General features: G+C 45.6%; 1 protein-coding gene across 1 annotated transcript in view; it reads right to left on the bottom strand.

Annotated features, from left to right (window-relative positions):
- Positions 1–18,507, bottom strand: part of SLC44A3 (solute carrier family 44 member 3) — a gene marked incomplete at both ends in the record, with an annotated part of 90,645 nt that overhangs the window by 1,443 nt on the left and 70,695 nt on the right. The window contains one exon of the mRNA XM_079727374.1: positions 2,049–2,186. Within this exon, the coding sequence (XP_079583500.1) occupies positions 2,049–2,186 (138 nt within the window). The remainder of the gene's footprint in view (positions 1–2,048; positions 2,187–18,507) is intronic.

Below are 18,507 nucleotides of genomic sequence, written 5' to 3'. Positions count from 1 at the left end.
TTGTTGAAAATGTTTATAAGTTGGTTGGTTAGGGTATTTTAGAAGAGACATTTGTCAGGTATAAGCAATAGTTTTCATGTATGTGCATGTGTGGGAGTGTATGTGCCTTACTGTAAAGAGTGCTTGTCAGAAAATTGGGCACAATGAAATAGGAAGAAGAAAAATGAAAAGCTATGATACCAAAAGAAAACCCAGCTAATTTGGAGGATGAGAAGAGTATATATACTTTCATTTTATCTGTGCCCAGTTTTTGTATTTATGCAGATGTAATGGTACCTCACAAAGTTTTTAGTGTTTTTTTCACTAAATGCTACAAAAAGCATCTTCATTAAAAAAATTTTTTTGTAATAAATGCTATTTTTAAAAACAAAGCACAACAATCCAGTGAGTGGATATACTGTAGTTTAATATGTGAGTACTTTTACCCTGGGGATTAAAGTGGATGGGCTTTCCAATGCTGGTGTAGGGAGATAATAGGCTTTTGCTACATGTAATTATTATATTTCCAGGAATATGATTACAGGCCATGATGTACCTAACTGTTTAACAGACAAATTGGAGCCCCTCTGGAGCCCTCACTGCACTTGGATATCCATAAAGATGGACGCGGATGTCTGCATGCCACTTCATTCAAAAAAAAAAAAAAATCAGCAATTATGCGTTCCTTTTGGGAAATATAGGAAAATGAATTACTGCCTAAAATAAAATACAAGTCTGTTATAGAAGAGTAGCTCCCACTCACCGCAACTAGAGAAAGCCCGCACGCAGCAAGGAAGACCCAATGCATGCAGCCATAAATAAATAAATAAATAAATTTATAAAAAAAGAAAAAATGAAACCTCCTTCCAAAAATTTTGGGAAGTAGTTATTACAAAATATATCATCCACAATCCTACCAAGCTAACGTAAACAATACCACTTAGATACAACTACAACTTAGATTATTAGGCTGTTTTGAAAGGCGTAATCAGTTTGTTCTTCTAGAGCTACTGTCCCATGAAAAGTCTCTGGGGCCCAGCTGTGCCTTAAAATATATGTGCAATTAACAGACACCTGTGAAGTCCATGCATGTTCTAACTTGTTACTGACAGCTAACCATGACAGTAATGCACCAGAGACATACACCAAATGCCACAGAAACACAACATGCTAACAAGGAGCCCAGAGGCCCCATATTTGGCACTGGCACAACTGGAGCCTGATATCTTGTTCATTTTAGGGCACCATGAGTGTCCCTGGCATTCATGTCCTATGTGGAGGACTGGCTGGAAGAAGCAAGGATGTCTAGCTTAGAAGAGGGAAGATGTGGAGGGAGGGTCAGGACATCTGTGGTCAAGAATTTGAAGGGCAGTCAACTGGAAATAGGATCAAACAGGTGTGTAGAATTAAGCCCAGTGGGTGACATGGAAAGAGACATGCTAGCACAGTATAAAGAATCTTCAACTTGAGGCATGGTCAAGTAGGGGCTGGAGCACCACTTTCATCACTCTTTTAGGGATTCTTCCCTGTAACCCAGAAAGGGAATGTGTTATCTTTAGAGGTTTTCACAAGACTATATACAACTCCTTGGAAAAAGATGACAGCAGAAATGTAACTGGTTCCATTTGGGACATTAACCATTCTATCTTTATATTTATGAATTCAATGCTCTCAAAATCATCAGGTTTCAATTTCAAAAATTTCCATATATTTTTATGACAAACAACCCCTATAAAACATTCATTTTCTGAGGTTAGTAGCATTTTCATTTTAGATATGAGAAAGCAGGATTCAGAATGGTAGAAAGAAATGATCATAGCTAAGAGTTAAGACTAGGATTCGAATCCTGGCTCTACCTATTGTGGAATCCTAGACAAGTTATTAAACCTTAGTTTCCTCATCTGAGAAACAGGGTTACTTCACAGGATTGAGGATTAAATGAGAGGATGAGGCACAGCATCTACCACAGAGTAAGCACTCAGGAAACAGTAGTTCTCCTTCACGGTTTTGTTGTATGGCTTAATTTTTGGATACCAAGTTCCTTTATTATTTTAGTGAAGACATCTCACCTTTCCTAGAAAAATTACGAAGTCTCCAAAGCAGTTAACAGATGTAAAATGACTTGAATTCTTGGATAAGAGTTTGAGTGCATCTTTTGCTGATGTACAAAAATCTGTCCCATTAATCGCAGTTGTAGTGTATGCATTCTGAAACAAAAGACAATAGTTAAAAGGATGATGAGTCTTACTATTGTAAAGACAATATAATGCCAATGCAGAATACTTCCAAAATAGAGAAAAATAGTTACTATTAACCCACTATCTCTACTCATAACAGGTCATTTCATTTTCAAAGTCCCTTCCAGTCTCTGGAATACATACACATATATTTTCATATAATTGTAATAAATGGAAAAGATAAATAAGTATTTCTGGTCAATATGGTGGATTGAGCATCACCACTACAAACATATGGAAATGATGCGTAAAGCATAACTATCTTAATGCACAGCAGAGTTTGAGGGGAGGAAAAGAAGTTTAGGTGCTAGAAACAAAGCAGACCCTAGCTAACGGTGAGCGCTGAACCCAAAGACTCAATGGGCAGGGAATCAGTAAAGGCTTTAGGAGTGAGGGGCTGGGGATTTAACACCTTGGGGCTAAGAAACAATGCTTAGGCCCATGCCAGGAAACTGAGCTGTCTGCATAAATACAGAATTTATATTCAAACTCAATCAGCCATTCCAGGAAAGTGGTAAAGAAATGCAACATCTGCCTAGGACCATTGAAATTACTAGGGTCTGGCCATAGGCAGAGCAAAACCACATCCCTCCAGGCCAGGGAATGGTGGAGGCCCACAGACAACCATCCTTGAAGAAGATGAAGAAGGCTTCACAGGAAAAATGTACAGGTGACTCAAGGAAATGAACAGCACGTCAAACAAAAGAATCTACACCTTGAGAACAATGTGAAATAAAGCATTCAAGGAAGTATGTTTAAGATGTTAAGGAGATAATAGAAGGAAGAGTGACCGTAAAGAATGAACAGCACAGTATAAAAAATGAAGAGGCAGTGTAGAAAACAAATGGAATAGAAATTCTAGAAATGAAAAGATATACAATTTAAATGGTTCAGTGTCATTGTTATATATCTGACTTATTTTCCTTTATATAGAAAATAAGCATTTTCATGTTGCTCCATGGCTTATTTATAATTTTAATTTTTAATAAATACATATTTTATCAGGGTTGTTTGTGTGTGTGTGTAGCTAGGGCATATTTAGACTATTTCAAATATTTTGCTATTATAAATAACTATGCAATGAACATCTTAATTTCCTCATTTTGGATAATTTCTTAAGGATAAATTTCCAGAAATGAGATTACTGAGTCAAAGAGGACAAGTGGGTATATGTGTTCATATAAGAAGATTTCTTTGGTAATTTTTCCAAAATACCTTTTCCTTATAACTATACAATAATTTCAAAACCATCTATTTCTTACATTTCCCTTGAGGTCTTTAAAATGCTACTTGCACTGCAGTTTACAATTTATAACTTCCCTGGGAAAATACACTGGAATGCTACCTGCTTGGGTTTTGCCTTGCCTTTTGGCTTAAAGGATGAAAGTTTTTTTATCTCATGATATAAAAGTAATCCTTTCATACAGCCATTCAAAAACATTGTAAAGAAACCAATTTGGAGTCTACTGCAGTAATTTAGCCCCAGTGATGCAGGTCTTAAGCAAGGTGAGTTACAGAGGAGAAGGAGACTAAGGCCGTGGAATTAACTGACCCTCTCTTGGTAACCCCCTCTTCCCCAAGGCCAACTAGAGAGGAATATTTGGTTCTTAAAGATGAAAGGCTGGGTATTCACCTCCCCACACAGGGCACCCTGCTTGCCTCAGAGGGGATATTCTCAGTCAGATGTCAGATGAGGTCCCTGCAGAAATGCCTTAATGGTATTCCACAAGAACTTTTGATTTCCGACTTATGTAGAATGCATGTGAAATTGCTTTTAATATCCCGAACTGGCTGTTGGTGAACTTAAGTCTTGAGTGGGGACGTGGAAACTCATTGCTCATAATTTGATCAAGCATCTTTGATCATCTAATGTTCTCAGAGCCCTGACTACCAGCTCATCATCCTAAAGACACATGTGCAGGGTGCGTAGGTACAGACTGGAAACCAAGGTCAAAGGCATTGCCCCAGGTGCTCTGGAAAATCAGGGAACTTTTTTTTTTTTCATTCTAACTTTATGGATACGACACTAGCAACTTTAATTAGAACAAAAGGCTATTTAAAAGCATGGTGGTTAAGGTAAGCACAGGCCCTGTAGCCAGTCTCTGGGTTCCAATCCTAGTTCTTTTTTTTTTTTTTTTTTGGCTGTGTTGGGTCTTTGTTGCTGTGTGCAGGCTTTCTCTAGTTGCGGTGAGCGGGGGCTCTTTGTTGTGGTGCGTGGGCTTCTTATTGTCGTGGCTTCTCTTGTTGCGGAGCACGGGCTCTAGGTGCGTGGGCTTCAGTAGTGGCAGCATGTGGGCTCAGTAGTTGTGGCTCACAGGCTCTAAAGCACAGGCTCAGTATTTGTGGCACACAGGCTTAGTTGCTCTGGCATGTGGGATCTTCCTGGACCAGGGCTCGAACCCATGTCCCCTGCATTGGCAGGCAGATTCTTAACCACTGCGCCACCAGGGAAGTCCCTCAAATCCTAGTTCTTACCACCGACTGGCTGTTGGTCTTGGGCAAATGATTTAACCCCTCTCAGACTTCAACGTCCTGATCTGTAAAGTGAGTTATAGCACCTACTGCAAAGGGTTGTTGGGAGGATTAAAGAACACATTCCCTATAAAGCATTTAGCAAAGTGCAGGCACATAGAAAGCATGTAATAAAGGGTGGCTATTTTCCTCCAGACCTCACCAATGATGAACTCATTTATAACTGGAAACACAGAGGCCATTCTTTAAGCGCGGAGGAGGTGCAGAAGGGACCCGTGGTTTCTTCATCTGTAGACTTTAATCCCTCACATTCTCAGGGACCCAGGAGGGGCAGGACCTGCTTCCCAGACCACGTCCCAGGCCCCCACGTGGTCTTGCTCCACAGCAATACCTCATGCCGCTCAGCCTCTTTCTTTGCGTTCGGGCTCTGTCCCCAGCCCCGCCACGGCCCCACTTCTGCCCTCTAAACTGAGGTTCTTGGTGTTCTTCCTGATTCAGGCTGGGAATAGAGTTTCTGCGGGACTTCCTTTACCTACAGATCATAACCTCATAGTCAGTTTAGCACAACTGCTCATAAGCAATAAAAATAGATTTTGCTCCCTGGCTAAAATGATTAAAGGTTAAAATAGTACTTTCTCATGCATGTGTTGACTCCACAGATCTTGGGGGCCCATACCATTTATCTTTTCTTTAATGTATCATGCCCACTGAAAGACGGCATTAAAACCACTCTGGCAGGGAAATTATATATACGCCTTCCTGCAGCTACTACACCGCTAGTATTTTACCACAGGTTCAACCCTGATTGCCGCAGAGAGACCTAGAATTAATGTCTGAATGAAGAACTGGAGGAGGGAAGAATTGCTCATGACACAGGATATGGATTGAGAATTTCTGCAGTTTCAGCATTAGCTAATTTATACTTATTCTGAGGAGAAGTGCTTCCTTGCCAGGCAGCTGGAAGATGGACTGCAGTAAATGTTCAGTGTTGTAAGTCCTGGCTCGGAGTGTTTGCATTTGCCTGGCATGACAGAACGCTAAGGCAATCTGCAGACCCTCACAATATGTGGAAAGAATAGATATAAGGAACAGGGAACACGTTTTGTTTGTTGTGAAGGTTAATCAGGAGATCCTGAAGCAAGAAAAAAGGAGGTAGAGGTACCAGGCTTTTATTACTAGACAAAATTCAGTGTGTCTGTTTAGCATCACCAAACAAGTGGACACATCTGTGCCTGAGACTGAACCCGTGAAAACACAAAATCGATACAAGGAAGGAATCCCCGCTTGACAATGGAAGCACCTCAACACTAGGTTGCATTCTCATTCCTTTGCCTGGGACTGAGGACTCCCTGCACATACAGGTGGCTTTGCTTTCAGATTCGCATGGACTGTCCACCAAGGTCTGTTACAAGCTGCAGGGGAGGGTGGGTGGAGGTCTTGTGTGGCTGGGAGGATTCGTGAACAATGAACTACAACTCAAGCTCAGGTGAAAGAGCAATGTGGAGTGGAAGCCCAGCCTGGGGTGAGAGAGAGGAGAGAGCATGGGGGAGGGGAGGGAGTAGAAGACGTCACATTAGTGGCATTAGGCTGGGCCCCTGCAGGGAATGTGGGGTGGATGGGGCCAAGGCAGCAGCAGAAGGCAGTGGACTGAGACTCAGGGGCCAAGCAGAGAATTGTGGTGGGACTCCTCCAGACCCAGATCTCGGTGGGGCTGAAACGCCACGCTGTGGAGCAAGGGGGGTGACAGGAAGGTTCAGCCTGTGCTTCTGGAAGCTCTCCCAGGATGCCCTGTGAAGGTTCAGGGAAGATCTCTCATTACCGTCTAACGCTGAGCTACAAAGCCCTGCACCTCCCAAAGCTCATTCTCACCAAAGCCCTTGGGGAGCCCCCCAGGCACTTCCACTGTGCCTCCTGGGCTCTGCTTGAGTTGCACATAAATGCCCTGTGACTGCTCAAACACTGAGCACCTTGGTGTCATTAGCAGTCATAAGCCAGGAGAAAATGAGCTCAAAGAAAATGAGCTCTTCTGTGGGGAGAAAATAAGAGTACTAGGAATTGTGGGACTTCCCTGGTGGCGCAGTAGTTAAGAATCCACCTGCCCATGCAGGGAACACAGGTTCGATCGCTGGTCTGGGAAGATCCCACATGCCGCGGAGCAACTAAGCCTGTGTGCCACAACTACTGAGGCCTGTGCTCCAGGGCCCACGAGCCACAAGTACTGAGCCACGTGCCACAACTACTGAAGCCCACATGCCTAGAGCCTGTGCTCCACAAGAGAAGCCACCACAATGAGAAGACTGCGCACCACAACGAAGAGTAGCCCCCGCTCACCACAACTAGAGAAAACCCGCTTGCAGCAACAAAGACCCAACGCAGCCAAAAATAAAATAATAAATTTAAAAACAAAGAGTACTAGGAATTGTACCTTTTTCCAGGTGCTGTGCTCCCTTCCACCCTACTTCAAGAGATGCCTTAGTGATATGTCCCGAATGGCTTGCCACAGACCTGACAGTAGCTTCCTAATTTGTCCCTGCGGCCTTTTTTTCTCTTTCACTATTAGTAGGCGGGTGTGCAACTTCTGTGTGTAAATAAATAATAATAGTAACTAATAATGGCAAGAATCACGGAGTGCAGACTATGTGCCAGGTCCTATTCTATATTCCCCTGAATGCATTTAGTCCTCTTAACAACCACAACTGGACGATAAGGTAGCTGCAGAGACTAGAGTGCAGAGAGGTTGGGTAGCACACCCCCGGCACACGCATGCGACGGAACTTGCATCACTTACAAGAAATGGACCTCTGACTCATTCAGGCCCATCAGGAAAACATTTACTTTGAGCTGTACTCTGTGCTTTTCCTTCCAAAAGGTTCAAAATAATAAAGTGGTGCTCTTAGGAGATGTGTCATTAAAAAGAGCCAAGGATGCGGCAGGATGGTTTAGTAGAAAGAGGCTGGGTTCCAATCACGTTGCCTCCAAAGACTGGCTGAACGGCTTCCACTAAGTAATGTCATTTCGCACTTACACGAGCCCTCAGGTTCTAGCTAAAGGTGCTTCACGTTTGTGCAGTACTTCAAAGTGGACTAGACACCCTCCTGCTATTATCTTACTTTATCTGCTCCTCATCACGACTCAGTGAAATAATCACCATGGGTATATTATTCCCATTTTACAGAAAATTCTAATTTTTGAAGAGAAATGAAAGAGATTTAAGTGTACTTTTAGGTAACAGAAAAGTTGGATTACTTCTTGACTTTGAGAGTTGTCCAAGAATGTTAATTGCAGCTTTTACACAGAAAGAACATTTTTCCTCCTTAACTCAAGCCGGAAGCCAGCCCAGTCCACCCTGTGTCCTTCCTCAGCGAAGGGAAGCCATTCGTCCTCCCACGAAACTGAAGCGGGCCCTTCTTTTGGTGGCAGAACTGTGAACCCGAGCTTCTGCTGACTCTTCAGAAAGGTAAACAGAGTTTCCCTCCGTACAGGAGGAAAGGCATTTGCCAAAAGCCATGCCGTGAATAGCCAGCTTTATTTCTGGAATGCTTTCCTAACAAAATTCTAATATTTATTAACTCAAAATAAAACAAGAACTACGAAAACAAACCCGAGAAACTGGATGATGAATAAATAACACTGGCATTCATGCTTTCCTCAGAACCAAAAGTAATACAGTGAAATCTGAGCCCAGAGTGATTCCCGTACATCCAAGGGTCTTTTCTGGTAAAACCTGCAGGAACCATCACAAGCTAGTTTCATCTCAGCCCTGTTTTTATCACAAACACATGCTGAGGGAGGTGGGGCACAGCCTCCAGACCTGGCGCTCGCTGCTTGGATCAGTCCAAGAGCTCACTGCTCACCAGTTGCAAAAGTCCGGCGAGATGGCGAGTGGGGGAACCTGCCGGCCCCTCGGGGTTGGGACCAGGTGGGGTGGAGGCACTGTAAAGCCAGGTGCTTGGCAGTGCTGTCCTATTTGCTCCTTTTAAATGTATTTCCTTTTTGCTTATTTTTTAGAATAATGGCTTTATCATTTTCATGCTCATCATTAAAGAAAATCAAGCAACATAGAGACAAAGAAGAAAGCAAGAAAATCGCTCTGATCCCACCCCTCAGAAATAACCACTGCTCACATCACATGGACCTCACCCCAGTGTTTCCCTGCAAAGATACACAGAAGGGAGACAGACAGAGGGAGGAAGTATGGGCAGGCAAGCAACAGTTATAAAAATGGAAACAAAAAGTATGGTTTAAGTAAAAGCACGAATGTGAATTTGACTTCAGCAAAGGAAACTGAAACTGAAGGAATATTTGAATGTCAGACAAATGTATCTTCACACACAAAACCTAGGTTTCTAAAGGAAACTTTCTAAAATTACTATGAAAAACATTAAGAGGTTAGAGTGCTTTTTTTTTTTTTTTTTTTAACACTGTGGCTTAAGTTTCAGCAGCATGGATGGTGAAAGATGAGTTGTCTTACGCTTTCTCCCGCATCCCGAATTTAGTGCGTTTCATTATTATTCTGACTTTGTCAGGATTTTGAACGTCTACAGCCTCTTCTGTGGTGACGGCTTTAGTTACTTAATGGAGTGTACCCAGCACAGCCACTGTGCCTGTTGCCTTACATTCCTGCTCTGTGCCAGCTGCTCTGACACTCTCCTGCAGGACGTGGTGGCGGGGTGGGATTCCTTGGCCAAGACGCCCTCCCTGTGAGGCTCGTGCTCATTGAATGGCTACAGGAAGATGCTGTGGCAAACCAAGAATGGCCTCCAAATAATACTTCTTCATGCAAAGCCAAATTCAATTCATCGGTACATTTGTTCCTTCAGTAGAATGTTAGGATTAAAGGGCTACCCCAGACGTTACTCAGGAAAACCCTCTCATTTTACTGATGAGGAAACTTAAGTCTCAACAGGCTAAGTGACCAGACAGAGGTAACCAAGATGGACATGAATCAGATATTCACAGCCATGCCCCTTCCTCCCCCAAATCCAGAAAAAGCCAAGGAGGCCACTGCATCTTGCTGAACTTGGCCATCATTGATGCGCTAGCAGAGTTCCGCCCTCCCAGTGAAAACCCACCGAGCAAGGATGTGATACTTAGTGATGCGCAAGTCCTGGATACAGGGCTGCGCAGCAAGTGCTGCCTGTCTCCCCACAGGCCCACAGACGGCTCTCCCTGCGTTAACCTCATCCGACCTGGGTATAATCAGCTGAGGAAATGAGAGAGGCGAAGGGGGACCTGGGCTTCCATAAGGGAAAATTAAAGTTGCAGCCTGTGAAATAGAAAATGCAGGGGATGGGAAATGCTCATACTGTATTTTGATCTTAGGCTTTATTAGAAAGAAGACTAAATGGATGGGCTGTCCCCTGTGAGTGAAGACCATTGGCTTCCTCTCCTCCTTACTCTTACTCTTGACAAGGAACTGCAGGCAACACAATGAAGCCATTAAGGCTACAGACCTGGAGTCATATGGATCCCCACAGAGCAGCTAGCATTCTAGATAAGCTCTTCAGCCTCTGGGCCTCAGCTTCCTCATTTGTACAAGGGGGGTAATACCCACTTAACACACAGAGTCCTTGAGAGGACAAACTTAGACCGCATATGTAAAATGTGTACCAGGGTGCCTGGCAGACCCTCAAAACTCAGTAAATGGCTATGTTATTTACAGACCTGAGAAGGTTGGTTCTTTAGTTAAGAGAATGCCAAATATCTCTTATTTGAAGCTCAGCCTGAGGAAACAGCAAGAGGGAGATGGAGGGCAGAAATGCGAATGTTTACATGTTTTCGTATATTGCACATCTGGGGGAATAACTTTTGAAGTCAGGTGTGTGTCCCTCCATGAACACACTGTTGATGGGTATGGGGCTGGCGAAGCAGCAGCCGACCTGTTAGGCTGCATGAGAAAGGCCTGCTGACAGAGAGCCTGGTAGTCGATTGAAAGGTCGCAGGCTGCTGGGAGTAATTACTGCTCTGTGCATGGCTTGGCTCAGCATGCAATGAAAACTCTTATAAGAAAAAAGCATTTATTTAAAGACACTGGCTTAACAACAGAACTCTTCTTTCTGAAGCTCCAAAGACTATCAGCCCTTCCATTCTGGCCTTCTCTAACCACTGGCACTTCTGCTTGGAAAGCAGCTTTTCTTGCAGTCAGTCTTAGGTGTTGTTAGGGCAGCTCCAACAAGAAAGGGCAGCTCTTTGAGCTTGTGTTTCCTTTTTCTTTATTGTCTCCCTGCTACGCTTAGCAGATGCTCCAGGCTCTGTGAAGGCAGCACGAACCAGGACTGGGCTGAGAAAGTAGGGGCTCATCCTTCCATCCACAGACGCGTATGGAGGGTGTGCCTCTACTAAGCTCGGGGCTGGGCACAGGCCACTGAGCCAGGCCGACAGGCTTGTGTTCTTCGATCTCAGGAAGTTTCTTTGTTGCTGCCTCGATGGAGGCAAGACGTGGGCATGGCCAGCAGGCCCAGAGGGCCCTTCTCACCCCCACTGAGATTCATCCTCATGAAGTCATCTGGCCTCAGCTGTCTCACTGCTTGGATGAATGCAAGTCTAGCAAATGCTTCTCTCTGCCTCACCCCTATGCCAGCTGAGGCCTTCTATAAGAGGCAAAAGGAGGGGGAAGATGAAACCATTTGAAGAACATCAAAGACTGGATCCACTTGCTGAAACTTTTAGGAACTTTCTAGTCCTGCCTAGATAAGAATGCTAACTGAGCCAAAATTCTCTTAGTCACTTCCTCTCCTATTTTTCACAGACCTCATTTCTGAAATGTCTATAGAGATGAGATTCTAAATGGAAGGAGGACTGTCCAGCTATCCCCAGTGTGTGTGTGATGGTTCACTTTGCTATCCTGACTTCTGTTTCGCTTCCCTCATGTATTTCCTCCTTTCTTGCCTCTCTGCCCACCTCCTTCCCGCAGGACTTGGAGGCCCTGTGCTCATTCCCTCAGGTGAGGGGAGGGAGCTGGGGGGGGAGGGCAGGAGAAGACACCCAGTCTGCAATTCTTACTGGCTTTTGATTTCTAAAATTTTAAGCTCTTCAGGCCCTTCCTACCAGTGGAGAAGGTGAAGGAAGGGGGTTCCCAACATGACCCGAGTCTAGGAGCAACAGGTGGGTGTGCAGGTCTTCCTCCACCCCCGGATTGGAAAATGAGACTCCCCTGCACTGGGGAAAGAAGGGCCGGGGAGAGATCTGTGGGTCCTGACCAGGCGTCCAGCTCTGCTTTTTTAAAGCAGAGCACGGAAAAGTGGCAAGACTCTAAAGGGGAGTGCCCACTCCTAGGGTCTGAGTTTGCCAGGAGTGAGGGGGTTCCAGAGACATGGGGGGCTTTCATTGCTAAAACCAGAACAGTCCCAGACAAAGCAGGAGGGCTGGTTACCCTACCACTAGCACATCTAGGCAGACAGGGCCATAGATGGCCTTCCAAAAGACTCCTGCTTCCCAAGCAGAGCTTGAAGGAGCCATGAAGATGGGAAGATGGATGTTTCAAGGGCAACCTGTGTGTACTAATGCCTGGGGCTACCTGACACCTCATATAACCCCATGGGGGGATAGCCCAAGAATAATGGATTAAACTTTCCGCCAGTCCAGTGGAATGGGAGTTCACAGACAGAAATTAGGTTGAGAGACATGATATAGTATTTCTTGCACATCTGAGATTGTGGATGAGGCTCACATCTGTGTGGAAATCAGTCAGAGATGAGACTCAGGCAGTGGCAGCACAGAACACTGTCAGACTCTAGCTTTGAGCAGAACATGGAATCAGTAGCCGCTGCTAAAAGCCATCAAAGCCATCAAAGTGGCTTTTATTCCCTTGACCACTGTGACTCACACCACCTTCCTTTTTTTTTAAAACCTTTTTATGAATGCATTCTCTATTCTCTGGCCAACAATCAGTACCTTCTCCCAACAAGTCTAATGTCTAAGACAAAGACAATTGGGGAGCGACAGCTGAGGACTGTATTCACAGTCAGTGTCTTGCTTAGAAGGGTATGGAAGGGGATGAAGCATGGGCTTCAGAGGTGGCCACTCTGACAATGACTCTGTTCCAGAAGCAGAGGCAGATAAAGAGAAATGACATGAAGAAACCTGCTCACCATCATGAGGAAGATTAGATTTGGGGTAGGAGCTATATTTAATGGTTTAATTTCATTTCCCACACTAAATGAATTTGGGAAATGTCGAAACTAATCTACAGTCTTTCCATTTCTTAAGCACTTAGGGTAATGTTGAGAACTTGGATTGTGAAAGTTCTATCTTCCATTTGAACCAGCCCCCCACCCGGCCCCCACCCTGGCTGCCATCACAGATGATGGGCCAGCGTCAGTGGTAAGCATGGCGCCCACAGCGGACACGAGGCTGCGGATGAGAAGAACACAGGAGGAGCCAATGGGCAGCTGCCTCAGCCCCACGTGGAACACTGTCCATCAGAGCACAGTGTTTTCATGGGTCACCTGCTTCCTTACTTCTGGGGAAATTGAATTTTGCTGACTCCAAAGATAGTTTTCATAGGTCAAAGTTAAACACACAGGCAATCTCCCTCAGCATATTTGCAGCATACCTAGAGCATGTCATGACAGAAAGGGAAGGACAAAGAACATTAGGGTTTGCTTTATGTCCTGCATGGAGCTCAGACTTATGAGAGGAGTCTTACAGATAAGCAAATGTCGATTCCTTGGATCAGATGACCTTTTGAACCAGTGTTGTTGGAAACAGTCCCAGTCATCCTCCCTAGGCAGTGGCACAACTACCCTTGAAAATGGGAGTGAAGAGGAAGAAAATGAATGCTAGATGCAGAAAAGAGGGGGCCAAACTGATGTGCTATGCAGGGGATGTTTCCTTAACCTCGGGCCACAGTCATTTTCTGGTCATGGGTTTGGATTTGAGTACTGGCTTTCCCTCCCCATCATCCTTTGTGAGGGAAAACTTAGTCATTAAGTTCCCTGGACTGCAAGGACCAGAAGGGCTGCTCTTAGCAATTCAACTCCCCCCAACAAGTCATGAGTGCAGTGATTCTGGCTGAGGGTAGTGGGGAAGGAAAGGTGTTTTGGGAGAAGTTCGCTGTGGATGCTGATATACCCCTAGCTGAATAATAACCCCAGGAACCCAGCACTGCTCTAAATGCACAGGATAGAATCAGAGCTTGTACACTTAGTGGGTTGATAATGATAATGACTCCCATTTATTCAGCACATACCTCTACATGCTAGGCACAAAACCAAGAGCTTTGCAAACATTATCTCTTTAATTATTTATAATAATCTTGGGAGACAGGCATTGTTATATCCAATTTGTCTGGTACATGGTAGACTTCCAGTATGTGGTGAGTAACTAAGACTCTCCTTCCCCTCACAGAAGAAACTAACATTTATGGAGCACATACTAAGAGCCAGACACCACACCATGTTTATTAGTTTAATTAACCCTCTCAGCTGCCTATGAGGTAGGTGTTAAGAACTTTGCTTTATATATGGGGAAACCAAGGCTAAGTAAGAGAGGTGAAGTGACCTGTCCAATGTCACACAGTAAGTGGAGAAGCTATGATCCAAACCCCGACCTGTCTGCCTTCTTCCCATTCCATCACACTGCTGGGAAATGAACAGAGGGTCCAGGTCCAGAGAGGGAGGACGGGGAGGAAGGAGGAGCTCTCATAAGAGGTGGACAAATATCTTCCAGAAGAAGGGAAGCGCTAAGGTGTGAGGAGAAGGGAGGATGCTTGGAGAAGGAAGCTGGAGGAGTGGTACCATTAATAAGAGGTGAGATCCCATCCTTCCCAGATCCAAGTGTTCCCCACCCTCTGCCCTGTGAGCATGGGCCCTGACTTCCACGTTGCCCAAGGGAGTGGGGTGATCTACGTATAGTTCTGTTTATGAGGTGAGCCGGGGCAGCTCTCATCGACATTCTGTGTACTGTGACATACTTGTTTGTCCCTAGTGTCTCAGTGAAGCTCGGGAGGATGGGGGGAGAGAAGATGCAAGGTAGAGAAGAGGAGAATCAGAAAGAGCCTTACCCACTGTGTAAGCCTGGTTGAAGCACTCAAGCCCTCTGGACCCCAGATTCTGCTGTAATGAGGGGCAGGGCTTCCATGATCTCTTAAGTTCTGGGGTCTGAGTTCCTCCCTGGGGAAGGGGTACCCTGGTGGACTGGTAAAGACCTGGTTTTAAATCCTGGTGGACATAACCCTGTGTTTGTATTTCCATGGCCATTCGTGCCCAGAGGAGGTGGATGACTTGAGGGACTTGAGGGACTTAGGGTGAGTTTGCAGGGAAGAGCAGAGCACAGGCTGGCTCAGCCCTTTGTCATTGCCTTTGGGATCTACCTAGCACGGAGGACACACCTCCTCAGCTTCTCAGCTGAGTTTACAGGGGAGACCCCAGGGGCAGGTCTACACTGTTGGCTGGGCCTGGGACAGGGTGAGTTGGTCTCTCCATTTCAAGGGTGAAACTTTAATAAGCTGCTCCTACACTGTATTTTCCAACCCGGCCATTAGGTACTCAAGGTGATATTTTTAATCTTCATCTGCTGTCTCTTGGGTCTCTCAGTTGTTCAGAACTTTACGAGGAAGAGGGGATGACTTATTATGTGTCCCAAACCTTAACACTCAACTCTGTTACTTTCCTCCTGTCTAACCTGGAGCAGGTTGCTACTTAACCTCTCTGAACCTAAGTGTCACCATCTATCAAAAAAAGAAAAAGGGTAATAATGGTACCTTTCTCACAGGATTATTTGTGAGGCTGAAGGGAGTTAATACATGTAAAGCAGTTAGCATGGTGCTTGCTGCACAGAAGTGCCCAATAAGTGGTGGGAATTCCTGTCTTGAGGAGCTGCACACCTTGGAGGGAGCCTAACGGTTGCCTCCCAAGAGGTTTTCTGATTAGCTGAGGGCTCCTTGCAAAACTCACCCTCCCTTCCCTGTAGTGAGGCAATCATTCATTCAACAAACATTAACTGTTTCTCCGAGAAGGTAGAAGAATTTCAAGTCAGAAAGGACAGATGGCAGCTGCACACTGGGCCTTTCCTCAGAAGGAGGAGAGACTGCTGAGGCCCATTTAGGGCAGAGGGCTTTAGGGTATAGGAAGTGAGCTTGAGCTCACCCTCTTGAGCCCCAAGCCTTGCAACACACCCACAGCAGGTGGGAGCCGGGCTCCAGAGAGGCTGCTCCCCAGGAAGCCACATAAAGCCGCAGCGCTAAGCCCAGCAGCTTCTGAACCACGCACCAGGAAACATGAGGATACAGTTGGTTTTCTCCCAGACAGCCTGGGGTCTCTGACAAATACGCGTCTCAATTCCTTTCTATCTAAAGTCAGGACAGTAGCATTTGCCACAAAGCAGCTGGGCTGTGAGGATTACCATCATCTAGAAATGGGCTTTAATGTAAACTATCATATTGACACACATGCGGGTTTCTTCTACAACATGCACACACAGAGGCATCTCTCTGGGGCTCTCAGCATCAGCTGGCTGCCCCAGAATAGCTCTAAGCCAGTCGGTGGGGGCAGGAGAATTCGGAACCGCCGCTGTCATGGAAAGAACAGCTGTCTGCATGCTCTGTGATGAGGCAATGTCAACTACCCCAAGAACTGTGTCCTCTTAAGAACCTTTACATCATTTTCATAATCGAGTTCGAGAAATTGCACGATATTCATTACTTTTCTTTTCTGAGCTGTACACATTTTTCTGGGGAGAGGAGAGGAGTCCCTGGAGGTCTGCCAGCTGGCTGACGATGAACCAAAATCAGACACGGAAAAGTTACCCAGTGCCTTTGCTCCTGATGGACTGTGAGAAAGAGAAGCATTGAAATCGAGCTAACTGCAAAGGAAGTGGAGGGGGGAGAGAAGGCTTTGGGATATTACAGAGTCAAGTCTGCCACAAAGGCTTAGAAGACAGAGACCAACTTTACGTGCCCTGAAAAACAAGCACTGGCAGGCAGTATGGGCTGGGGTGTAGGGGTGGGCTACGAAGCAGGGAGGGGAGAGACGTGTATATTTTCCTAGTAGCAGCCAGTTTTTCTCTGCACTGGACTCGGCAAGATTATCTGGAGCCTTTCTGACCAGTATACCTGTTAGTTAGGAAGCCAGGAAGCTATGGGCATTTCAAATCAAATGCCAAGAGGCAATAATCTATGCATTTCTTGGTATCTCATATCTAGACGGATGCCACAATAAAGCAGGCTGGCAGCTTGATGGGCTGCATTAAGGCAGATCTGACCAGGAGATACAGCAGAGATCCACTGGGTACCCAGCTACCCTGCATAATGGCCCACGGCAGAAATGGGAGGTGAAAACTGCGGGACATTACTCTCCACTGTTGAGAATGACCGAGGTGACTGGCATTTTACCAGCATCTTATCACCAGTTCAATGTACTTATTGCTGTCACTACAGCAGCAGTGTTGGGAGAATCGCTTTAAGGGGATGTAGATAGCGGCGCACTCACATTCTCAGTCCACTCAAGAAAGATTCTGGAGGCTTGAGATCCGGACAACATAAAGCATCATTAATCTTTGTGATTCCAGGGTAAGTTCTCAACATGGATAAGAAAACCAACATTAAAAAAAAAAAGATCCGGGCTTCCCTGGTGGCGCAGTGGTTGGGAGTCCGCCTGCCGATGCAGGGGACACGGGTTCGTGCCCCAGTCCGGGAGGAGCCCGCATGCCGCGGAGCGGCTGGGCCCGTGAGCCATGGCCGCTGGGCCTGCACGTCTGGAGCCTGTGCTCCGCAGCGGGAGGGGCCACAGCAGTGAGAGGCTCGTGTACCAAAAAAAAAAAAAAAAAAAAAAAGATCCTGCCATTCAGGACACAGCGGGAGGACACATCCTGCCCCACATCCCGCACAAAGCGTGTCACGGATATGATGCGGCAACACGGTACCCGTGTGCCCCAGCTCTCGGCCGGCACCACAGCATGGCTGAGCACACCCCATGAGGACCTCAGATCATTTAAGCTGATCCTCTTCTGCAGAAGCTCAGTAATGTGGAGGGATTCACCCAAGTTCCACAAAGATGGCAGAAGCCAACTGCTGCCACACCTGACTAGGGGTTGCCTTTACCTAAGAACTGCTCCCGGGAAACGGAATGGAAATCGTTGCTCTCAAACTTGTTTGACCTCAGCCCACAGCTCACTTCCTATACCCATTCCCACTTCTGCTGGAAGAACAAAGAATTGAAAAGGAATGCAATGCTCGCCATGATAAAAATACAACACATTAAACAAGAGCCAAATACTCACCAGAAGTAAAGTGGTAAACAAGGCAAGTATAACTGCAGTTGAATAACACAGCCAATCCAAGGCAACTCTGGTGGCACTCATAGCAAAGGGCTCCTTCCCCAGTCTGCAAAATCCCAGCTCTGCCTGGGCTCATTCACAAGCATTGCATGGTCACCAGGCATCGCCTTGGCAGTCAGAGACATCTTAACAGAATTATGAATTTGAGTCCTCAGGAAACTAAGTAAAACATCAATGTTGGTTCATAAATGACACATTTCAGTAAGCTTTAAGTAACACACTATGCACTTTATCAATCGGTAAAAAGCCTTTAGTTGTATGTGAAAATGAAAATCCATGAATTGAAGAAGAATGAATTTGCCTGTAAGAACTGAAGAAAGAACACTTTGGAATATTCAATCCGTTTGGAATCATCAGGAAGAGTCCTGTGGCCCACCAGTGGGTTTCAAACCTAGAGGAACACTGACCTAATGCCACCATCAGCTCTGGGACAGACATCTGTGTCCTCCATGGGCAAAACGTGCACTCAGGGAGACATTTCCACGAGGAACCGTGTGTGGACTGTAAGAATAAGGGGCAGGCGGTTCCTGCCGAAGGGTTAGGC

Source organism: Hyperoodon ampullatus (genome assembly GCF_949752795.1).
Source record: "Hyperoodon ampullatus genome assembly, chromosome: 2".
Lineage (NCBI taxonomy): Eukaryota > Metazoa > Chordata > Mammalia > Artiodactyla > Ziphiidae > Hyperoodon > Hyperoodon ampullatus.
The sequence above is the reverse complement of the archived record's forward strand: the minus strand, read 5'-3'. Positions and strand labels throughout refer to the sequence as shown.